Source organism: Sclerotinia sclerotiorum, genomic scaffold (assembly GCF_000146945.2).
Source record: "Sclerotinia sclerotiorum 1980 UF-70 scaffold_13 genomic scaffold, whole genome shotgun sequence".
Taxonomy (NCBI): domain Eukaryota; kingdom Fungi; phylum Ascomycota; class Leotiomycetes; order Helotiales; family Sclerotiniaceae; genus Sclerotinia; species Sclerotinia sclerotiorum.
The window spans coordinates 742700-766968 of record NW_001820823.1 but is presented as its reverse complement, the minus strand read 5'-3'; the positions used below and the strand labels follow the sequence as shown (position 1 = coordinate 766968).

Sequence of the window (24269 nt, the reverse complement as noted above, 5' to 3'; positions counted from 1 at the left end):
TGGGTTTTTTTTCTCGTCGGCTTGTTGCTCTTTTGGCAACATCTTCCCGAGTCTCACTTCGTTGCTACCGCATTGACTGAGATGCTTCGAGGCCAGTTGGCGTTGTTAAATTATTGATCCCTGGTTTTGATCCCTGGCTTTGATCGGATACGATATCAAAATTGTCTCATTCATCTATTCTGATAATCTAAGGCCAATATTTAACTACCAAAGATCAATTGCTTGGGTTTATGGTATCGTTCCAGTAACTCCATGGTTTATACACCGAAGAGCCTAAGGACTTAATCTCTTCGGTGTTCTCGGATAATCGCAGACTAAATGCACACTTGGCAGATTCAGGTACCAAGCCACCACTCTGTCCAAGCCAATGCCTCCACCACCGTGAGGTGGCACACCCACACTCTTAAATACATCTACATATTCTTTGATACCAGGTTGATTAGGATCCAATCCTTTCGATCTAATAACCTCCTCTAATTGCTCTGGTAAGTGCAATCTTTGACCACCACTTAGGATTTCTTGACCTCGCATCATGAAATCATATGCATTTGTGACAGCAGGATTTTCAGGGTCAGGCATTGCGTAGAATGGACGAGCATCGACGGGGAACTTGTCGAGGACATAGAAGTCAGTATTGAACTTCTTGCGAACCAGTGCTCCGAGAGCTTTTTCTTGAGGCGTGCTCATATCTTCTGTGTCGCTGACGTTCCTAAATTCTTCGGGGCCTTCTTCACGAAGGAGTTTTTGACCTTCGGCAAAAGTGAGACGGACTTCCTTGCCAGCTTCGGGGAGAAGGAATTCTTCGGATGGGTATATTGAGCGGATAAGTTCGATTTCTTCGCGGTAATTTTCGGCAAGGTTACGGAAAATGAAAAGGAGGACACCTTCAAGCATGTGCAAGACCTCGTGATAATGTTCGTCGATTTCCATTTCCAAATCGAGACCAATGAACTAGACATATATTTAACATTCTGAACGTTTTCAAAAGGGGCTTTTCTTACCTCAGTCATGTGTCTTGGAGTATTCGAGTTCTCTGCACGGAAAACAGGCCCGACGCAGTAAACTCTCTTTCGGCCTCCTGCTATTTCAAACTGTTTGTAGAATTGTGGGGATTGGGCGAGATATGCCTCTTTATCAAAGTATGGCATTCTGAATACGTTTGCACCACCTTCGGAAGCAGCTCCGATCAAACAAGGAGGATGGAATTTCTTAAAACGATGGCTTCTCAAGTAATCGCAGAAGTAGTCCTCGACAGCAATTCGAATATCAGCAATAGCCTGGCTGACAGGCGCTCGCTTATGCATAGCAGGATTGTTGAGATGGGAGGCCAAACTGGCAGTCGGGGTACCTTCTGTGACACTAAGCCCTATGGATTTGTTAGCCCAATAATGAATATAGAAATAGTATATAAATTTACCTGCAGCAGCTTCACTTAGATCCTCTTCCTCATCTAACTTCCCTACAGCCCTGCTCGCTGGGCCCAAACCCAAACCCAACATCTCAGGAGCAGCAGCTACCAAGTAGACCTTTGCGAGATGTAATTCGAAGTTCGACACCTTGGTACTCTTGACAGACTCTAATGGCTTCTGTACTACAGCCTCAACCGCAACAAAACTCTCCAGCTTTAAGCCTCCAATCCATTTGACCATTTGTTTACTAACTGGCTTCCCTTCCGCGCTGGCACTCACAACTCCCTGCACCGTCCAATTGCCCTCCTCTCTCAATTCCACAAACGCCATCTTTGCTCCTTGCATTCGTGCATTTTGAATCCATGCGCGAACCTTAATCGTCTTGCCAATATGTTGTTCTCCGATCTCCCTCAGATGTACACTTTCGGCTTCGAGTTTTGTGGTATGTTTGATTTGTCCGTAGTTATCTTTTGCGAGGTCTTCAGAAGCAGCAGATCCGGCGGCAGCTTGTTTGGCAGCTTGCTCGGCGGCTTTGCGTGCCTTTTCTGCCTCCTTCTTCGCTTTGGCTTCTGCTTTCTTTGCTCCCTTCTTAGAAGGTTGTGCGGGGTCTTCTCCTGCAGGTGGAGCACCTCCGGGCGCGATGGAGGGATCCGTTGGGATTTCTTTGTTAGGTTCAGCCATATTTATAATTGTGAAGTAATTGACTATGGTATCTAGTGATATTGAGTGGTAATACTCACGTTCATGAACAAAATAGAAAAGGATGGAGGGGTACTTTCGACAAGTTATGATCATGGTATGAGTAAGAATTTTAGCGCGAGCGAAGGTCATAGCTTTTTACAGGGGTATCGGATTTTAGACATCATTCAGATCACTCACAATTGCAACAACAACTTCAATTTCCTATACATATATATTGAAATATCATTTTTGGGACCTTTACTCTTTAATTATGGTAGGGAAATTGACACACACACCGGTCAATCAGAATATTATGCTGCGCATCAACTGGTACATGGGATCTCATCGCGATATCAAAATCTACGTCATTGCTTTTGGCTTGTTCTTCTGAGCATGAAGAGTAATATGCTTCATACTTCATAATGGCATCTTGAAATCTTTTGCATTTTATCATGTTGCTTTCTTCTTCTAGGTGGGGCATCTTGTCGTGATCAAAAAAGCTGAAGGTGGAGTTGCCGTTGGCTCTATACATCTGGAATAGTCTCCGCGGTTTTGAGCTTGCACTTCTTCACCTCATGGGCGGATCTTCCGCATAAATCCCAACAACACGTATCCGGGGTGGTCGGCAGATATTTGGTACAAGTAAATGGCATCAGCACGCATAGCGTGAATGGTCTACACAGACATGTGTTGATCTCAAGCGAATTGCGCCATCTGTAATCGTGTCACTTCGACAGGAAGTTGGCCTATTGATATTTGCAACCAAAGTTTGTGCAGCAGATGATCTACGCCGTTTATTCAATTTTTGCAACTTTTGGGTGCTTCAACGTATACACTCATGTTTGAGAAGCCGAGCACTGATAGTATCGGCAAGTATCCCTTTTCCATTTACTTATTTGGAAGTTTCCTCGCCTGGCACGCTCCGCATTTTTAAGAGCGGCAATTAGGCTTTAAATGCCGTCTACAACTACTGCCCCAAAGCCCCATAGAAAATGTTCTTTCTGGAGGAGAATCAACTATGCAGGGCATCCAGTAGCCTGGACTGCAGTGTCTGTTTAAGGTCTTTCAATGCTCAAAAAGCCTTGGTGCTCTAGCTATAAAATATCTAACATACATCGCTGAGCTCTTGAAAACTTTTTTTTCGCACAGATTTATACGATTATAGAAATCTGAAAGTTTTTGGAGTAACCTTGAATTTGGTTCCTATGTAATTGTATCCTAAGAAAATTCCAGCTGACGTACATAAATTAGGGTGTTAAATTACATACTTTCCTCCCATGTTTCGAAAAGCCCCTAAGAAGCACCTTAATGATCAATGAATGTTACCGATCACTTGTTAAGAAATGAATAATTCGCTTAAGAAGTACTCTTAGCAAGAAATAAATCCTATAGTTTAGTATAATGCTAGAAATATTATAATTCGACTGTAGGAGTTTTAAATGCATTCGCCATTTTCGAGCAATCTTCCTCCCCACTACTGCATTCTTCAGCTTGCGCGTAATTCTTGGAACGTCTACAAATGTAGATAGTACCTGCTTGACTGGAGAATCCGTTAAAGCGTGTCGCTGTAGCTGAAGTATATGCTGCACTGTCCGTCAGTACATTGTTAGCAGCTAACCCGCGCGAGCTCTTACCTCCCATGTTTCTGTATACCAAAAAATCACCAACCCTAACCTCGCACGGGAAAGTAGCTCTGCGGGTGACACAATCCGTGCTGGAACATGTTGGACCCCAGATAATATAGGCATGTTCACCCGTCTTCCTTGCTACATTACCATCGATTTTGCTCATAATCAAGGTTGGTGCAAACACTTCTTTCTCTGTAAGCCCATTCATGAAACTTTTAAATACCCCATCGTTTTGATAGAGCATTTCTAATACTTTGGAAGCTGTCGGTCCCGTCGAAATTCGACGGGATATGACCCCGGCAAACAAGTATAAATGCGCCACACGCGTAAAAGCGACCGGGCTCTCCGATAAATTCTGTTTGCTCTGGGAATGATGCCTCAGATATGGCGCTAGATGCAGCTATGGCCATTGGACAAAATGCAGTTTCTGTGGACTGAAATCCTCCTCCGATATCTACAATCTTGAGGGAGAATCCCAAAGATTGTGCAATGTTCCAGACTAATTGAATGAGCAATTGCTTCTCGAATTGCGTCAGGGTCTGAAGCACAGGATCCTTGAGACAGTTAGTCCCGTAGAATTTGGATCATTTAACGAAGGCTCAGTCACCAATATGGAAAGTCGTTCCCACAACATCCATACCCAACTCTCTTGCACGTACAAGAAGCGCATGGCACGATTCAAGTGGAGCACCATACTTATCCCCCAAAGAAACAACAGCACTACTATCATTTGCATATATCCTAAGCAGTAGTTGTGCGTTGGGCATGTATTTCTTTATGTTGTCAAGCTCGTCGAGATTATCGAAGGTCGTCTTTCTAATGCCGACTTTATAGGCAAAAGCAAGGGATTCGGGTGCCTTGCATGGATTTGCAAAATTAATGCTGCTGGGGTGAGTACCCAAAGATAGGACGGTATGCATTTCCTCTACAGATGCACAGTCAAAGCCTGCGCCGAGCTGCATGAGGACGTTTAGTAAGACTGTGTCGGAATTGCATTTTACAGCTGTTTTGCCATCAGTTCAACAGGACGGGGGCGTTATGTATTTGTCCTACACCAGATTTCGGACACTGTGGCTACACTAAGTCTCAGACACATGCTCACATCATACAGCTTGTATTAATAGCTAGAAATGTCTCATGAAATAACATGCTGCCAGGATTAGTGCTTTGGCATTGTACCCCACAATCTGATCTGGATGGAAAGTAGTAATTTCATTTTCTTGATAATATCAGGCACATGGAAGTGAGGTCAGTAGTCGTTTCCACCGCAGGAAGGTGGTATCACTTACTCGATCTCTACGCCATAGGCACTTACTCATTATCTCAACGGGCGAGCGCCCAATGCAAGAGTCACAATTGGGATGAAATGTTCAGCTTTTTCTTTTTCTTAGGTTATCAAAATCCAGGCTTGAGAAACATGACCCATTGATTGAAGGGGACTAAATAAAGGATCTCCTGCGAAAATTTCAAGATACACTCCTCAATGGTAGAGCTATGTCATAACTCCAGCCATTGCAGATCCACATAGCGGCCACTTATAATCAGACAATTAAGGAAGATTGTCTAGACCTGTGGATGAAAACGCCACATATACTAACGATAGCGCTATTGAGATTTCATTCTAAATCCCATCTCCTACAGATGCTTATTCAGAAACCTGCATTATCTTAAGCCAGATGACGACGTTTCACATATCGGTAGTACATATTTCTCCAAATCCCAAGAAATTTCCGTGAAAATAAGCAGGGTTAGTTATTGCGCCCTTAACGTAATTCACTTACTTGTGGGAGAAAAGTACAGCCCCGTGAAGTGATTGCCATTAAGCCATTTCGTGGGGAAGTCCGCGGTTATTCGGGGAGATCCATGACTGGCTGAAAATATCAGGCATGGATGACGAGTGGTGCTAAATCTGTGTAGGGGGTGCTATGGCTGGTTGGGCATGGTAATTGATCGCTTCCCGGTTATTGTATGGTTGTGTATTTGGAGTTCTAGCGTTGGAGGTAAGGCATGAGGAGGGGTTTATTTCTGCCACGATCTATGTGAGTACTAGACTGGTTTTAAAATAAACAATCTATGTACTCTTCGAGTTCTTGTACAGAAGTCATAAATTATCATTAAAAGTACAAGTAAATTCAAACAGTAAGTGCAAGCTTATATTATAGCCGCCGCAACAACTGATTAAAGATTTAATATTCAAAATGGCTAGCTCTCCCACCCTGAAATGCTACTAATTCCCCGCAAATACACCATGGTCTCGCTACTCTCTCCTTCATAGCTCGCATATTGACTCCTCCCACTTTTCCAACTTTATTATTTCTAAAGAATAGCTTCTTCCATGACCTCTCTGCCCTCCTCATATATCCTATCCACCCTACGGCATCAGCACTATAGCATACCAGCCCACTTCAGTAACACCATTCCTTCTCCTCCTTAATATCAGTACTCCACAATCCTCATTTCCCCATCATCCGATATCTCCTCCCAATTCCAATTCCAACTCTGACTCTGAACCCAGCTCTATCCCTTACATATCAGCTATCAAAAAACAGAAAATTAGCATCACACTTTTCATACAAAGTATATAACGATAGCATAGAAAATCCCAACTTACAAATCCCCAAATGAGCAAAATCAGTCAGCACGCCTTACGCACTAGAGTGCAGGAGATAAAATCCGAGATTTCCGCAGGTCTTTAGTAACTCCTGCGTGCTTGGCGCGTATGTTGTTCATAAGTGATGGAATAGATGTATGCTTACCCATGGATTTTCGTCCGTCAGTCGGTAGATTTAAACGGAGAAGTATTTCATGTTTGGATTCTAGGTTATTTCCGGTAGGATGATAAAGGTGTGTTGATTTCCACCGCGTCTTCGGCGTTAGCTAGATATATCAGAGTGATTAGAATCGAAAATTGATAGTGTATTGTCCGCGCTAGACGGTCTGTCAATAGGTACTTATATATATAGATTCGGTTCCAGGCCCCAGCTTGTAAGTGCTTGACTTTGATTCTACCGGAGTCTGAGTTGGTAGACTGGAGGTCGACCTTGTTGAGCAATTGAGCACCGGAATTTCGATATTCATTGAATCTTTATTCCAAGCAGCAGCCTACCAAAGATCATGTATGTTATCTAGTCTCTTACTACCGCCTGCCGAAATCCCAGAACGATTGCGCATGGCTTGTGATCGGCAAAAACTATCCCCACGTATCATCTCGAGGTATGTTAGATGTAGAGTAGCGACGGTTCGTGTCGTCATTTCTTGTACTACTTTCGCCCTCAGATATAGATATAGATCTAGGTCTCGAATCATGCTGCGCACATAGAGAGCGTCCTGAGTCCTCAGTCGGGACGGGTGAAGTCATCGGACGGCGGAGAAGAGATGGATTATAGATATACTTCTTACCTCCATGAAGAGAAGTAGAAGAAATTATCTTCATAAAACGATCCTTTGTAGGAGGTAGCGTGCGATCACCAGAAGACGCAACTTCAGACCCAATATCGTTTGGTAGTTCCTTTGGCTGTAAAACCACTGCAGATAATCTGTTTATCCGGTAATTCCTGATTTCGACGTTCCTGAGTCCCAGGCCATTCCAAAACCCTGTTTCGATCTCCCAAACCCAGTACTTCCACCTCATCACAACCAAAAATATCCTTCCTCAGCGGCAGCAACCCCACAGCCTTCCTAAACCCATCACTTCCCAACTCCTCATCCGTATAACCCCGCAACAATCCTATCAAATCCGAAGAAGACGAAAATACACCCGCTCTCCACAGCTCATCAACAGGTAACTGTAAATTCTCAAAATCAATTCCACAAGCACTACAACTATTCTTCAAAAATTCCACCCCAAACATATCATCTAAAGGGATTGTTTGCACACCCCAGGTATACAAATTCTGTTGATATAAAGGTAGACTTAAGAATCGTGTGCGGGATATGGGGAATACGGAAAGTTGTTCGAGATGGCGAGTTGAGTTTGCGTGTAGGGGTTTGATAAATATGTATTCGGGGATATGGTTTGATTTTGGATTTTCGAGATTCTTTGGAGCTGGGGGTTGCTCGGGGGAGCTGAGTATTGATGCGATATATTGTTCTCTACCCTCATCTTATTCAAGCTCGGTCAACTCGCTGGTTTGCCACCAGGCTGGTATCTGGTTGTTTTGTATCATCTCGTTATTGGAGTTATTGGATAATATAAGTTGATATTGGTGAGAGGAACTGTGTTGGGTTTCTTAAGACCAGAAAGAGTATCAGATTGAATTGATTGATCCTCTAGCTAAGCAGTTAAGCTGCGAGTATATATTCAAAAAAAAATGAAGGAATAAGGTTAGGTATTCAGCCTTCGGAATTAAAGTGCTTTGAAATCAAAATATTGAAAGCAAACAAACAGTATACCAAAAAGGAAAGAATGAATTAAAAGTTGAGTTTTGTTTGCTCCTTATATGCATCATGCAATATATATGCATATGCTGCCAAGATCCTAGGAGGTCAACAAACTGTCCTCCAGGAAGTAGTAAGGTTAAGTTTAACAGAATATTCCTCTAGAAGCCAGAAGGTAGAAGTTTATTTGTTTCTTCAAAAACTACTTTGTGATAGAAAAATAAATCTTCAATAAAAGTTTTGAATCTACTGTAGAAGAAACAAGCATTAGCAGTAGGTAAAGAAAGCTGTTTTTATAGAGAGAAATCCCAAGAATATTGGACAATATTATATAAACCTCGTCTAATATTATACAGCAATGTACTGTATATTTATCTGCCTAATATAAGATTTTATTAATAATAGATTAAAACTTATATAGTGAATACAATCCTAAATCAATATTTTATTTCTACCACAATAAATATCTGCCTATTAACTTGCTACATCAATTCCAGATAAACAATTTCTTTTTCCTCAATATTATAAGATACAATTACAATCTATATCCATAAACATTTCGACAAAACTAATAAAAATCTAATATCATCTACCTAGGTAGGTATACAAATGAATCTACAATTACAACCTCGATTAACTATTTCCTCCACTTTCAAATCCACAAACCTAAGATCTGTTAAAAGGAATAGAAGTTACCGGTACTAATCACGTGTCGTGATTAGTAATACGGTTACCTAAACAGGCTAGATTAGACGAACCATAAGCAGGCATATTGGTCCCCTCCGAGGATACCAAGAGGAGATCTTAATATGCCTACAGACGTAGTAATATAGTCAATATAGAGGCCTCTTCCACCCAATCTTTTAATAAGATCTTACAATCTACTCAAATACTCTGATCTAGTTTATAAGAAAGCTAGCAAAAAACCCCCCCAATTTCTTTCAATTCTATCTCAACTTGATTCTTTATATAATCCAGAAAAATAAATACAAAAATGATAGTATTATAAAATACTAATTATATTAAATATATATCTATCCATCTACCTTAACTTTATAAATCACTCATTTATACAAGTATTTCACATCATTATATACAGCACATAATCATTATCACAATCTTAAACCATACAATAAAAGATAATATATAAAAATAATAAGCATGCCAAAGACTTCTACATACATGCATCCATACAGCAAACCGACCACTATTAATAATTACCTAAGGCATCACCTGAAAAGAAAAACCGGGGGGTGGGGGTTAAATCATTCTTCCCTTTCCACTTCACTTCAACATCCCTTCCTTCTCCACCCCTCAATCTAGCCAAGGATAATTCAGCCAGATAGATGCAAGTACCAAACGCAAGCCAAAACCCAAATCATGCTGAACATACATGCCAATTAAGTCCCAAACCAATTCATGATATGCCTCTCAACGCCTGGGCCAATATTAACCCTTGAAATTTCCTCGAAAAGGGATGATACCCTCAAAACCTTACTAGCCTGTCGAATTCATGCACCGCTGTTATGCATTTCAGTTCATGTTTAGCCACAACTCCCAGTACGCCAAACAATGTGATAATCGATCAAGACGCCTTCTATCTTATCACTTCATTAAACAAATCGTCCTTCCTCACCCATCATATCGATATTCTGTTGATGGCACCTTTCGTTCCGCACACGAGAATAGATTTATATGATTATCACCCCTCGCAGCACAAGCTAACATCATCCGATGTGGATGGAAGGCCGTGGCCGAAATCGGGGATTGACGAGCTTGGTGTAGGAAACTAGAATATGGCTCTACTCTAGAGAGCTCCCTGCCGTCGAAGTTGAAGACCTTGACTGTATGGTTCGAAGTGCCACTTGATATTAAATTAGTAACATTCAGAGGGAGAAAAAAGGGAGTCGACTTACACAGCGAATACCGGAAGATGCTCATGAGTGCTTGCAGTACGTAAGGTTTCCTTTGTAGCTTGGATTACTCGTAGTGGTTTATCCATTCGAATGTCCCAAAGTTTAACTTTGCCATTACGGCTAGCGGAGAGAAGCTCTCTTTGCCCACCTCGTTGCATGTGTACATTCTTGATCCATACCCTGTCAGATTCGTCCTTCCATTTCTTTACCATAGCTTCTTGTGGCTTGTTTCGAGCGTCGAATACTCGAATAGCTCCATCACCAAAACCGGCCACGAAAACATTTCCTGTCATCTGATCCGAAGTTAATGAAGTAACACAAGAACCAGATCGCGCGTTAATATCCACAATGCAAAGCTCCGCTGCCGCAGCCCATACCCTAATCACCTTGACATCACCGGCCACTAATAGCTTGCCCGTCACTTGTTGCCAGTCAAATACCATTCCAGAATTAACGTTACTTGGGACAAGATGAGTCAGAGCTCTCCAAGCCGAAGCAACCTCAATCTTTTTGTCAGAGTCATAATTCCTATATATACGAATCACACCATCTGAGGACCCTGTCAACAAAAACGCCTGATCGTCTTCATTGATAAACTGGAGATCGCTAATTCTTGAGCCCTCCGGATTCCCATTCGAGAATCGACTCAAGCGGTCTTGTTTCTTCCAGTCCCAAACACAAATTGTATCACGATCATCAGACACAGCAAGATGATCTTCAAATTGATGGAGAGTCATTTTTGTTGGCTGACTGGAGTTGTTAAAGAATCCGGTAGCGTGTGTCCATTTACCATTACCAGCGATTTCTTTCTGAGGTTGAGTTTCTCGCAAGATTGCTTCATTCCTTGATCTACGCCAAAGTCGTTCGTTATAATCAGTACTACCGGGCTCTTCAGCCTCATTTTGTTTCATTTGGGGCTCGCGGAAATATTCAATCGACCATTCTAAGAAAGTGCTTTCCAAGGGTATGGAAATCGGATCCGACAGCTTTCGAGGTTGAAATCCACCCGAGGTTGGCTCATTCGCTACATGATATGTGCCTGGGGTCGATGCGATGTCGTTCTGTTCCGGTGGGGTGTTGAAATCTGGTGGGAGACGTGATCGCATCGGCAGAGAATTCCGCTGAAGGCCTGGTGACTTCAACCCTGATCTTCCAGTTGAGTCCGGGGGCGTGACTTCACCAGTGGAACCTACAAACGGTAAAGTAAACAGGTAACTAGCCGTTCTTTTGAGTAAACCTTGCTGGCTAGAACTTGTACTCGATAAGGTATCTTGCCTCGTTGGTGTGCTTGGTCTCTGCTCGGAGACGTGTTGTTTTGAAGCCTTTGGTTTCGCTGAAAGTCGACTTATATCGTCAAACAGACTGCGTGCTGCAACTCCAACAGGTGATTGAAGGAGCGATGTATGAACACAGTCCACGATGATGGTTGCATTGCGCTGGACTTCAGGATGGGGATCGATTGTCATGATCAGAACATGTTTCCAAACCACGGCAAAGATAGAATTGTGTGATAAGCCCTGAGCTGTGGCCTTGATGGTACCGTCCTTATTTCTGTTTTCCATACTCGCATAATGGAGTCCCATTTTATGATCATTCCCATCGTCGACGGGGGGGTGTTGTCGGTACTCTCGTTCTTCTTGCAATTGCTCGAATGCAACAACCCAAAACTTGCTCTCATATCGATGTATAAGCTTGGAGAAATAGACTAGAAGTTCTTTGCGGACCATGGCATTCCCATCATTTGCCATTTCGATAACAGTCCAGGATATTGACTCCTCGTTCCGGGCAACTTCGTCTGTCAGATCAGGGATTCCCAAGAAAGTTGTCATGGCATATAACATGGCGGCTCTCACTTCGCAAACCACATCACGAACCAGACTAGACAACTTCGCGGGCGCATTCTCTCTGATGCCTCGCCATTTTGCTTCTGGAAGATCATTCCAGAGTTGACTGATGCATAGGCACGCCCACTGACGCAAAAGTGGATTATCTGCATTCTGCAAATGTGTTAAACAGTAAGTCATGATGTCTGTTTGATTGCAGACATTTTGCCCTTGCTTGTATCCATTGCAAAGCATGGCAAGGATGAAGGCACACATAGCTTTATGCTCAAGGCTATCTACCACTGGAAGCCCTTCATTTGGTCTCAGTATACTCGAAAAGTAGTTGTAGCCACTATCTTTCAATAGATCTTGTTGACATGTGAGGTCAACAGCCAGAACACGAGTCCAGATGAACACCATTACAGGCTTCAACTCTGCTGCCGCCGATTGCAGCAACTTCAAAACATACGGGAAGATGCCTATGCTCAAAGCGAGATTTACTGCCCAGGGACCCATGTCGAGAAACCTTCCTAATAGTATCAAGGCTCGTACTCGATGTTGCTGGCTAAGAAGTACCTGAAGAACCACTGGAAGCTGATCGGGAGCTTTGTGGGTTACAGCGCCTTGGGTCAGGTAAACCTCAAATGCCGTAAGCTGTTCTGTGAAGAAACTGGAATTCTGAAATTCATAGTCCGGAAGTTGCCCTGCCTCCTTCTTCTCTAGCGATGGTAATTGTGCTAAAGCCATTTCCACTGCCAAATCCCAACTTTCCCAAAGAGGATGTTGATGAGTGTCCGGAAGCTCTGGATACGATTGTGGGTGGCATCCATAGGCCGACATAATCCTCTGTGACAACAGAAAGTTTCTGAATAAAGCTGCAACCATTAAATCTTGTCTGAAGAACTTTCTGAACAAAGGCCTAGGAAGAGTAGTCCAAGCTATTGTATCTGTGATTGCTGTAAATATCCAGTTCAACTCTCCTAAAGGAGTTCGTCTCTCTTGTAGCCTACCAGGAAGCTTTTTGGCCCGCTCTGGTGTGATCTGAGATGGAAGTGGATTCTGAAGAACGAAAAACCATAATGCCATTTCGATAGGTGTAGTGAGACATGATGTAAACACATCAGCAGGAAGCAGGGGATTTGTGGGTAGATTTTCCTTTACGCCACATGCTGCCAGGTGGATGTAAGGTTTATAGTTCGTAACTATATAGTTTGGGTCTTTCTTCGAATTCTCAAGCTCTTCCTGCTCGTGCTTCTCAACAAATCGATGGAAGTTACTTAGTATGTTACCTGAATCCGAACAGTCCCAAACGAAGAATGTAGGTGCTTGCAACCAAGTTTGTAAATCATACAACGAGACAGGAATGTACTGAGTGTAGTTTTTGTTGAATACCCAAATTTCGCCAGATGAGGTCGGTTTTGGAACTCCATGGCCATTGTAGTGGAAGAGAACGCGCTCCTCTTTGGCATTTCGGCGGAGTGATATGCAGAACTTCTTCGTCTCCTCTACCGATGGGTCTAAATACTGCTTGTATCTCGTTCGAATGGCCAATGTCTCGTATTGGGCTTGTAGAGATTTTCCAATCGTTTCCAAAGCTTTTTGTACAGGAGGATGTGTGGGATCCTGCCAAGCCTCCAATTTTGCACCGGGTGTAGTCTTTAATTGATCGGGTGGTTCGACTCCAATGTTTAGGCATATTGCTAACGCTGCAGAAACTGTCTTTAGACGATCCTTCATCCGCCAATCCTGAAGTTCATATCCCAATGACTTAGGGTTGCCCGTCGTTTCGTGTCGTTTATCCGTAAAGTACATGTACCAGTTCTTTTGTATGATGTCAGTAGTTGTCTCTAAGCCCATGTCCACATAGTCCACTCCAGGTGCCCAGCTCGATGGATGTTTCAGGCGGTGGTAATGCGCTCGACGAGATGCGACGCAGCCTTTTGAGGCTGCAAGCATGGATTCATATGTCTCACTGAGACATTCTGCACCTGTCTGATCTCCATCTGGGCTAGTTGAGAAGAAATCGAAGCTTTCAATACAAGAGGAGTAACTTAACCTCCCAACGTCAAAATAATCATCCATGCTTTGGACAGAAAAGTATGCAATAAAAGATCCATTGTATAGAATTTGCTTGTGCCAAAGATTTGACGAGTGTATACAAAGGGTAATTTTGAAGGTATGAAAGACTAATGTCGGACCGAGATATCACTGTTGTAGGAAAGAGCGACTTACATTTGCTAGTTGCGAAACATACTCTTCGGATGCATAAATAGTTCCAAATCCATGTCTTTCCCCCCAATCTTGTATATCATCTTCCATATCTACATTTGTATCTTCCACCGTCGGGCCAAAATCACTTTTTGATCTCCGAAGTAATGCGGCCGGTCTGCGCCGTGTTCTATCTGGCTCAGAGTCTTCTTGTGATGATTCGGCCGTAGCTCCAGCCGAAGTAGTCGGCCGCGTGCTTGCTGGTGTTGATCCATTCGGCGTTGCGGTATGAATGCGACCTGGATTTGCCTGCGCATATGCATATCCCGCATCTGCGCCGTTGACAGGCTGGACTGGATCATTGCTCACAGTATGCCTCGAATTCATCGTCGCTAATGTGCCCGGAGTGGAGTTTTGCAGTTCTCTTGAATTCGACCCCGTGGCGGAGGGATAACTTTGAGGCTGAGGTTGTTGACCAGAGGGTGAAATTAAATTCGGAGAGGCATTTGATCGGTGTGGATTGTACTGTTGGCGGGGAGCTCCATGTTGAACTGCAACTGCTGTCATGGTCTTGGACGGGGAAATTTACCCTTCTTCAAAAAATCAAACGCTCATTGGGCAGTTGGAAGTCAGGAAAAGGAATAAATCGAGGCGGTCGAGAAGGCGGTCCAGGTATCGGTACAGCTTCGCGACAAGTTGGTGGATGTATGTACCTAGGTACTCTAAGATAAATTGATGACCGTTAGGTAAATAAGCTTGAATTCATATCAAAAAAGCAAAACCCGCAATTCATAGGGTTCAACGGTATCAGAATGATTACAAAAGCTAACGTACAAATGGGTGAATTATACGATACCACGAGATTCGAGAGTCAATCCCAATTGGAGCTAAATTACTTGTATATATTTCAAAGTGAATGTAAAATAAAATATCTACTCTGTATTTGAATTGTGAATATTAATGTGAATATGAATAATGTATATAATATTCATAATACACTCTAATGTACCTCAGGTATTTTACAACTCACTCGCCCAATTACAAATTACCACCTTCGAAATTGCGAGGTGGATGTCACGAGCTCCAATGATGAAATGGGTTATGACCGCCTCACAAATTAGTATTAGTTAGCATAATCGATATAATCCCGGTTGCTTTCAATACCGATATGGACGCCATAGTGTGGCGAGAGTGGCTGACCAAGCCTTTCGCGGGAACCTATTAAGTTCTTACATAGAATGCTGGAGGAGACCAGATGCGAACCGGTTGAACACCAAAACCTTATCAACAGCAAGTACATAGGTACATGTACAGTATGTACAGAGTACTCCGTACACGTACATATAGCTGGAATGCTCCAACTTCCAAGGCTGTTCCAAGGACAAGCTTACTTGACCGCTCCATCAACCTACTGCAATGTTGTACTGCATTCCAGCTTCCCCAACTTTTTAACTTTCAATTCCACTAAGCTACTAGGCTACACTACTGTCGACACCTGCATCCACTGCATCAATTTTGGTCGTGCATTCGCAATTTCATGCAAGATTGTGACCGGACTCTTTTCAGATGTGTAAGGAGATCTGATCGCTACCTACCAGAGTTTTCGGTCTGCAAAGGCTCAAAATCATTTATATACCACGAGGTAGGTAGGCAAATTGCCTTGTTCCAGGAGGTATCCTTAAAGGATTACATTACCATTTACCACAGGATTGATGTAACTGTCTCCAATATGTAGGTCATATGTCAAACAACTTTGAAGGATCTGTTGGATTTTAGCCGCTAGAATTGTGAACCCCCAAATCAATATACCAATGATATGTCGAATCCGCTCCCTCGCCCAGAGTATCAGACGAAAGATGGTTAGAGGCAATGATATTGGTGAGGCTATAACCGTTCTCCCGGATCCTCCTCAGTTTGAATGAATAGAAGGACCTCTACAAATCGATCTCGTGTTAAGATCGATATATCGCCAACTTCATATATTTATATAGCCCAGATCTCTGTCCCTTTTTCATTTGTGGATTGAAGAGGTAGAAATGTGACAGCATGCAGCCGGACATTTCTAGATCGAGCGCACAGTCATGATTGGACCTATAGGAAAGTAGATGTCGTCGACCGAGCAATCTTCTGTCTAATGCAACAATCAAACCCGACGCACTGCTAATCCGGGACAGTGATTAGATGATCGCTTTCGTATGTGATATTTGGTTGGCTAGATTTGGAGGCATTGCTACATGCGATTCAGACGGGTGTCGACATGCTACTTACTATTGTTATTGCAATGTTCAACCCCTTCCATATGGACCCCTCTAAATTCCATCAATTATTCGAGAAGAATAGGAAGAATGATAAGTGAAGAAAGATATCGAGAAGAACAAACCGTTGTCTCTGCCTAGGTGTTCGAGTAAGTTCCACCAACACCCAAGAGCAAGGGCTTTGGTATTTAAATAGACAGAGTACATAGTAGCCCTACCTATAAATTGCCTAGGGTTGAACAGAAATGAAGGGGCAATGCTCCAGAATCAGGGGTAAGAATACATCAAAATGGCTGGATGGGACCAAAAATGAACTACAGAAATTCTCACAAAGTTGGAAAACAAGAGAAACGTTGAGGAGAAGAAAAGAAAGAAGATATGTCATAGAAGCTTTAGTAACATTCAAAGGTAGCGGTACATACATACATATATGATATAAGTAGCAGAGGCTGCAGATCTTGGTATTTTTGACTCAGTTTCTTTACATTTTCATCCTTCTTTTTTTGGCTTCGAGACATCCAAATTGATTTGTGAGATTACCTACCGGCACCCTTTTCCCTTTTCCCTTTTCCCTTTTCCCTTTGCCCCCTTTACTTTTCCATCTTTCTTAGCACAAATGAGAATACACTTTTCTTCCATGTCACTATGGGGCAATGGGCATTGATTCGTCTCTCTGTCCCCCGTACATAAATTTCTAAATCTGTTCACATCAGACGGGATTGGATCCTCCCCCCTGGTATATCTCATTCCAAAATTGTGGTTCTCAGGTACTTGGAAGATAAAACAAGGCGTATTACCATATTGTACGGGGTATTTTCGTAGAAGATATTTCGTGGTTGGTGAGCAACACAAAGGTACTAAAAGTTACTATGTTACTATCTCCGATAGAAAAATCAGTAGGCTGGCGGCCCAAAAGTCAAGCAAGCTCAAGGTCAAGGCCAAGCGATGAAAAGTGCAGACCAGAACGGTAAATAATTTGGAGGATCGACCGTGATTCCATTTCCATTTCCATTTCCATCACTCACTCCCTCACTCACTCCCTCACTCACTCCCAACATACCCAAAAAGTCGTCTCGTCTTGGAGTAGGAGGTAGAGAACCCATCAATCTCATATCTCATATCTCATCGTCAACCTCCCTTATTTTCTTGACAACTAAATAACTATAATAATATACCAAACTTTATTCCTTTTTTAAATAATCCCATTCTGCACTTCAAATCTTCCCAATTTTATTCGATTGTTTACTTTTTCTTCATTTTGTTTACTTATAGGAAACCTTCAATAAAATAATAAATCAACCCCTTCAGTTCTCAATCCCAGCCATTTCTAAACAGCAAGAACCCTGGACTTTGGCTCAGACTTAATCCCTTTTCCTGAGACTGTCCGATCGAGTCTAACAGTCTAACAACCTCGAATCTCCCGACATAAACAGCATTCGTTGGTAAAGCAATTCGTTATCTTCGTCCAGAACATTTACCCTCTTGCGCCGGCATTGGGAACAGAAGTGAAAGTAGTTGGCCGCGAATGGCACGATGGCATTCCTCTTCAAGAGTAAAAAGAATGCAGACAAGGCTCAGGCTTTGAGGGACGGCGGAAATGGTGTACCTGGTTCGCAGCAACCATCCCTTCAAAATGCGAATGGACGTATGCCGCAACAAGCAGAGAGGACGACGACCCCTTCGAGCAGTGTCAATAATTCCATTACTTCCCTGCAAGGCCTGCAGGGAGGCAATCCAACGACGCCAAGCCCCGAACAGGTAAACGCTCGACGAGGACCCAATCCAGAGCAAGCGCAAGACATCGCGGTAAGTGATTGGCAATATCTTGTGAATTTCGCAAATCGCATTTCCCATTGCTGAGGTGGGGATTCAAATACTAACTGACGTTGTTTAATGTAGCTGCGCAACGGCGCACCACCTCCAGTACAATCAATGAATTCAAACCCCAATTCGTCGTTATATCCGTGGTCGCAAAGACGAATCACATATACAACTAATCATCCTCCTCCTTTTCCTCGTTATGGCGCCGCTGTCAACTCCATGGCCTCGAAAGAGGGTGAGATATACCTCATGGGAGGTCTCATCAACAGCTCAACAGTAAAAGGGGATCTATGGATGGTAGAAGCGGGTGCAAATATGGCATGTTACCCATTGGGCACGACAGCTGAGGGTCCAGGACCAAGAGTCGGGCATGCAAGTTTACTAGTGGGAAATGCATTTATTGTGTATGGAGGAGATACCAAAATGGAGGATTCTGATGTCCTAGATGAAACTTTATATCTATTGAATACTTGTAGGTCAATCCTCCCGCGCACGAGAATCATGCTAAAGAATCATCAGCTACAAGGCAATGGTCAAGAGCTGTACCAGCAGGACCCAGGCCGGCAGGAAGATATGGGCACTCTTTAAATATTTTGGGCTCGAAAATTTATGTTTTTGGTGGCCAAGTAGAGGGATATTTCATGAATGATCTTGTTGCCTTTGATTTGAATCAATTGCAGATTCCTACAAACAGATGGGAAATGCTTATACAAAATAGTGATGAGGGTGGACCATCCGTAGGACAAATACCCCCAGCCAGGACAAACCACTCTGTTGTAACTTTCAATGAAAAACTTTTCCTGTAAGTTCTCAATACTGAGATGGACAATTGTCCCGATGAATACTAATTGTTACAGATTTGGAGGAACTAACGGTTTTCAATGGTTTAACGATGTTTGGTGCTACGATCCAATCACTAATGCATGGACTCAACTTGATTGCATTGGGTATATTCCGGCCCCTCGAGAAGGCCATGCTGCCGCAATTGTGGATGATGTAATGTATATTTTTGGTGGTCGAACTGAAGAAGGTGCGGATTTAGGTGATTTAGCGGCATTCAGAATCTCATCCAGGCGTTGGTATACTTTCCAAAATATGGGACCTTCGCCCTCTCCACGCTCCGGACACAGTATGACAGCATACGGCAAACAAATTATTGTTCTTGCTGGGGAGCCAAGCACAGCAACTCGTGAGGCTCAAGATCTCTCAACGGTCTACGTCCTCGATACAAGCAAAATTCGATATCCAAATGACCAGCAGACATCACAACAATCTCAGCAAAGTGCTGTGAATGAACGTGTGCCCGGAAGTAGACGTCCAAGTGGAGGTGAGAAGAGTGGTTTGCATCCACGAAACATGGGCTCTAGAGATATCTCCGCATTGCCGGAACCAAAGAAAGGTAATGGTCCACCTAGAGAGGGTCCCATCAATCGAGGTGCTGGACAGCCCAATGTGAACGGTAATGATTCAAATGGTATCGCCCCAGGCTCGGCTCAACCTCAAGGTCCACAAGCTGGGTCGAAGTTACCGAGAGCATCATCGGCGGCACAACCTCAACCTGGCCCGCCACCACAACAGCAAGTACCTAATCCTCGAGGTCCCAATGCTGGGCCCAATGGTAGAGGGCCCAGAGGTCCGCAGGGTGCACAAGGTCCACCAGGTCCGCAGGGTCACCCAAATTCCCAAGCTCCACCAGGTACGCAAGGTCATCCAAACCCTCAGGGTCCACCAGGTCCGCAAGGTCATCCAAATTCTCAAGGTCCTCCAGGACAAGGAAGGCCCGATAATCGCTTCGGTCCTGCTATAGATACCTCTATGCGAAATCCCAGATCGGAAAATATAGCATTGGCTCAACGAGCGCTTTCGCCTTCACATGAAGAAGGTCCCCAAGCCCGGGAGAGTCCAATCACTAATGGTCCACGTCCTCCGCTCCAAAATGCTCCACAGCAGCAACAGCCACTATCGCAAAACCAAACTCCCCCTCAAATGCAAGCTGGAATTCCACCTCAATCACAATCACCACCACCATCACAATCACAATCACAGCAAATTACCAAGTCGATACCAATGCAAGATTCCGATGTTCGACAATCTCATCAAACATCAAAATCGATAAGCAGGCAAGATTCTAGTGCTCACCAAGCAGGTAGTACGAGTTCGAGAGCTTCTTCGAAACAGCGACAGCCCCGTGGTCAAAATTCAGTGGACAGCAATACGGACATTTCTCTGAGAAATGTTACAAGTCGTCAGGCATCGCCGCCTCCACCTACAAGACAAGCAAGTAATTCTGTTAGTCGAAGGAGTTCAACGAGAAATTCCCAAACTGTGACATTACTCAAAGAGTTGGATGCTGCTAAAAACAGAAATGCCTGGTATGCTTCGGAGCTTGAACTTGCACGAAAGGCTGGATATACACCCAATCCTTCAAGCAACTCCATGCTGGACCAGAAAGCTGCAGAGTCCTTCGATGATGACGATAAACCACTCATTGAGGCTCTTTTAGCAATGAAAGCGGAGCTTGCTAATGTTCAGGGCTCGATTGACAAGCAAGCAGTCCTTGCCGCAAAACAAATTGCCGAAGTCGAAAAACAACGAGATGCCGCTATCAATGAAGCAGTGTATCACAAAGCAAAACTTGCTGCACATGCTGGGAGTCAAAGCAGTACGCCACAGCCTGACAGCGAAAATAGAGACATCGAAGCTATGTCAATTAATCGATCTTCGGATATCAGTAGAAAATTGGCTACCGCTTTAGCATCCCAACGAGACCTGAAGAACAAGGTTGATAGTCTCACAGCTGAGCTCGAAGCCGAAAAGCGTGGAAGACAACTTGCTGAAGATACCGCGAATTTAACACAGGCACGGATGACCGAGTTACAAGCATATAAACAACAAAACTCCTCCGAGGTTGAGCTTTTAAAAGCAGAATTGCACGAATTGGAGGTTCAAGCTAGGGAGGAGGCGATTATTTGTGCTGAAGCTGTGGCGACCGCACAACTTATTCAAGCCGAGAAGGATGAATTAGAAGCACGACATAAAGAAGTAATGGAAACCACGCAGGATCATAGCGAGACCTTCGAATCTCTTCGGGAAGCCATAACATCATCGGCTGATATGAAAAATCTTTTGGAGCGAAAACTCGACGAGGAACGCACGTTACGCCAGTCTGTCGAAGAAAAACTCTCCGAGCTTAGGGCTGAGCACGAGAATCGTACTTCTGAATTAGAATCCGTCACCCGACGCTTGCGAGATGCTGAAGAACTAGCTGAGCAACACGCAAATGAGGCTCGAACTCATAAGCAAGCTGTGATGTCTGGCCTTGATAGAGTCTCGGCAGCTAGAAACATCGCACCAAATGATTCTTCAAGAGATGATCGCCTTTTGGCCCTTGAGGCACAAGTTCAAGCTTCAAATGCTTTGGTTAGGAAATACCAAGCTGCAGCGAATACTGCTTCAGATAAGCTTCGAAGTGCCGAGGAGCGCATCGCTGGATTGGAGGCTTATCAAGAGCAGGCCAGTCGGGAGGGCATGTCTATTCGAAAGCAACTTCAAGCATCCATGCGTGAAACACAATCACTCCAAGCTGCTAACTCTGATATGAAACATCAGCTTGCTAATCAACAACTGGAGACGAATGCGGTCAATGTTCAACACAATACCTTGAAGGATATTTTAGGTGAGCGTGGCATCAGTCCTGTTGGTGCATCAAGGAATCGAGGATTATCTAGTCCTCAATCTGGTTCAAACACGCCTGATATGGCACGTCTCCGCGAACTTGAGCAGCAACTTGCGGCTAGCATGCATGCACATCAAGAAATTAAGGAAGCTTTCGAGAACCGAGAGCAAGAGGCAGAAAGTGCTTATCGCGAAAAATTGAGTCAGCTTGAAAATGACTATCAATCTGCCGTGCATTATGTTAAGGGTACCGAAAAAATGCTGAAGCGAATGAAGGATGAATTGTCGAGATACAAGCAAGATAATACACGATTAAAGGAACAACTCACAGCTGCCGAGGAGAGATCCGCGGCATCAAGATCACCTACGAGTTGGGAAAGCGAACGTGCTGGCTTGGTTGGTCAAATCGAAACACTTCAGTCTGAGATCAATTCATCCGCTGCGCAGATGCACAAGGAGTTGGCAGATGTTCAAAAGGAATTACAAGACACTCAAAATAGTCACTCTGATTTGATGCGGAGCCATGAAGAACTGAAAAAGCAATTGGCATCTACCAGTGAACAAGCACGCCATGAGCTCGGTCAATTACAAGAAGAAAACGCTCAACTAGAGAAGCGTGCTCAAGATGCCGAAGAGAAGGTTTCCTTATTACTTGATCAAGTCGAATCATCAGTTGACAATTACCGTCGTCAATCACGCAATGTCGATAGTATTGTCGGAGCCCCAGTTCACACTACACAACAACGAAATTCGATCGGTCACGAATCAGTATCTGAATCATCGATGTATGGTGGCGCTAATGATAACCGCAATAGCTTGGCCTTGGACAGTCTTGCCTCCGAGTTAGAAACACTAAGAACGCAATGGAAAGAAACGAACAAAAACTACAGACTCAGTAATTTCGGCGAAGACGACGAGCGTCCTATGACGGGCAAATCTGACGCCGAGCATACTCCCCATATAAGTGTTGGTCTTGCAGATTGGAGAAAACGATTAGAAGTCGAAGAGCAAGAAGCTAGATCGAGAACTGGAAGCTTTACCAGCTCGGAAAGAATCATGAGTCCTACTGGTGGGAGAAAGGATGCTAATGCTGGTGCATCGAGCCCAAATCAAGCCAATATGCTTTAATATTGTGGCAGCGGCTTTGGGGATTCAGTTTGTGGATGGAAATACTTGTTTTATTTTGGATTGCTTGCTTGCGAAAATGGTTCGGGATGGGTATCGAATTACATACATACATGGAAAGAATTCGAGATGGCCACCACATTTTAATGAATTTATGAGGATAGGGAATAAGATAAAGATACCGAATGGAGAGGAAAAGATTAAAGCAAATTGTATCTTAAGGTGGTCAGGCTACCCTATTTCTTTCGGGGTTTGCTGTTTATTGTTGTGCAATTTACACAATGTAGCTTCTTGCATATAATTCGCTTGCTTGTGGGTTTCTCTTTTCATGGAAACAGAGGGAGTGAAAGGGGATATATCATACTTGCATCGTTTTGCGTTTCAATGTGTTTTGCAGTTCTTCTCTTCTTTGTGATGGCGCTGCGGTGCACTATCTCACAGAGTGAACTTTCTTTATCTTATGATGGGACTTTGTCGGGTTGCACGTGGCATTGCATTGCACTGCAAGAATTTTCTACTTTAAAGTGGTGGGTGATGATTTTCAGACCGTCATCAGAAGCAGATCTGATGAGCGATGAGAAAGTTGTGAGGGAAAGTTATATATACATTGTCTAGTGAGAAGGAGTTGAGAGATGTATTTTCCCCGGGTGGTTGAGTTAAGAAGGTGTGTCTAATATGGGTGGTATGAAACGAAGCAGGTTCTAAAGCAGATGGTAGAACTCAGTGTGGCTTAATACTGCTGCTACTTGTGATTAAAATTCGTTTGTTGTTATTGTTTGTTGCGCTTTTGGAATTGGAATGGAATCGGTTTTGGAATTGGAATTGGTATTGGTATGATGAACTTGATAATGTACTATAAGTTTTATTTTATGGTGTGATGGGGTGAAGTGTACGGAGTTTGTATGTGAGATGGAAGATGGGAGATGGGAGAGGGAAGAGGTGATGCAGATACGAGGATGCTGGGAGTGAAGGGGGAGGATTGGGAAGAATAGAGATGGATTAGGGGAAGAGTTAAGAAATTACATTTACATACGTGGTTTATAGAGAGATGCCAATGAGAAGAGGAAAGATTTCATGAGGATTTTACTTTTTGTTTTGTTTTGGGTTTTGGTGTGTGATTGGTAAGACTGGTGGATTTGTGTTGTGATTGTGTGTATGTGTGCTGTGGGATGTGGGATGTGTGATTCGTGATGGGCATCGATTAAAGATTCTCGATTCCAGTACAGTATGGTATAGTACAATACCGGTGTATTGTGAATCTGAACCTGAATCTAAACTTGAATCTATATATTAATTCAGATCTTTTTTTTTTTTCTTATAAGAATCCAGAACCCGGAATCTGGAATTCAGA

General features: G+C 43.4%; 8 protein-coding genes across 8 annotated transcripts; 1 reads left to right on the top strand and 7 right to left on the bottom strand.

Annotated features, from left to right (window-relative positions):
- Positions 1-273: 273 nt before the first annotated feature.
- On the bottom strand, positions 274-2090 carry SS1G_09439 (aspartate-tRNA ligase; the record flags this gene model as incomplete). The annotated part of the gene is made up of 3 exons (XM_001589667.1): positions 274-951; positions 1002-1366; positions 1418-2090. 3 exons carry the CDS (start codon positions 2088-2090, stop codon positions 274-276), a joined length of 1716 nt encoding a protein of 571 aa, XP_001589717.1.
- A 1413-nt stretch (positions 2091-3503) lies between these two features.
- On the bottom strand, positions 3504-3838 carry SS1G_09438 (hypothetical protein; the record flags this gene model as incomplete). The annotated part of the gene is made up of 2 exons (XM_001589666.1): positions 3504-3673; positions 3709-3838. 2 exons carry the CDS (start codon positions 3836-3838, stop codon positions 3504-3506), a joined length of 300 nt encoding a protein of 99 aa, XP_001589716.1.
- Positions 3839-4317: 479 nt separating this feature from the next.
- On the bottom strand, positions 4318-5037 carry SS1G_09437 (hypothetical protein; the record flags this gene model as incomplete). The annotated part of the gene is made up of 2 exons (XM_001589665.1): positions 4318-4721; positions 5034-5037. The coding sequence occupies 2 exons, from the start codon at positions 5035-5037 to the stop codon at positions 4318-4320; spliced, it is 408 nt and encodes a 135-aa protein (XP_001589715.1).
- Positions 5038-5904: 867 nt separating this feature from the next.
- On the bottom strand, positions 5905-6478 carry SS1G_09436 (predicted protein; the record flags this gene model as incomplete). The annotated part of the gene is made up of 3 exons (XM_001589664.1): positions 5905-6080; positions 6115-6147; positions 6475-6478. 3 exons carry the CDS (start codon positions 6476-6478, stop codon positions 5905-5907), a joined length of 213 nt encoding a protein of 70 aa, XP_001589714.1.
- Positions 6479-7200: 722 nt separating this feature from the next.
- SS1G_09435 (predicted protein) lies at positions 7201-7569 on the bottom strand (the record flags this gene model as incomplete). The annotated part of the gene is made up of 1 exon (XM_001589663.1): positions 7201-7569. One exon carries the CDS (start codon positions 7567-7569, stop codon positions 7201-7203), a length of 369 nt encoding a protein of 122 aa, XP_001589713.1.
- Positions 7570-9628: 2059 nt separating this feature from the next.
- On the bottom strand, positions 9629-14609 carry SS1G_09434 (hypothetical protein; the record flags this gene model as incomplete). Its single annotated transcript, XM_001589662.1, has 3 exons — positions 9629-9692; positions 10012-13655; positions 14067-14609. The coding sequence occupies 3 exons, from the start codon at positions 14607-14609 to the stop codon at positions 9629-9631; spliced, it is 4251 nt and encodes a 1416-aa protein (XP_001589712.1).
- A 2620-nt stretch (positions 14610-17229) lies between these two features.
- SS1G_09433 (predicted protein) lies at positions 17230-17409 on the bottom strand (the record flags this gene model as incomplete). The annotated part of the gene is made up of 1 exon (XM_001589661.1): positions 17230-17409. One exon carries the CDS (start codon positions 17407-17409, stop codon positions 17230-17232), a length of 180 nt encoding a protein of 59 aa, XP_001589711.1.
- Positions 17410-17830: 421 nt separating this feature from the next.
- Positions 17831-22921, top strand: SS1G_09432 (hypothetical protein; the record flags this gene model as incomplete). The annotated part of the gene is made up of 4 exons (XM_001589660.1): positions 17831-18103; positions 18197-18590; positions 18638-18920; positions 18976-22921. 4 exons carry the CDS (start codon positions 17831-17833, stop codon positions 22919-22921), a joined length of 4896 nt encoding a protein of 1631 aa, XP_001589710.1.
- Between the last annotated feature and the right edge of the window lie 1348 nt (positions 22922-24269).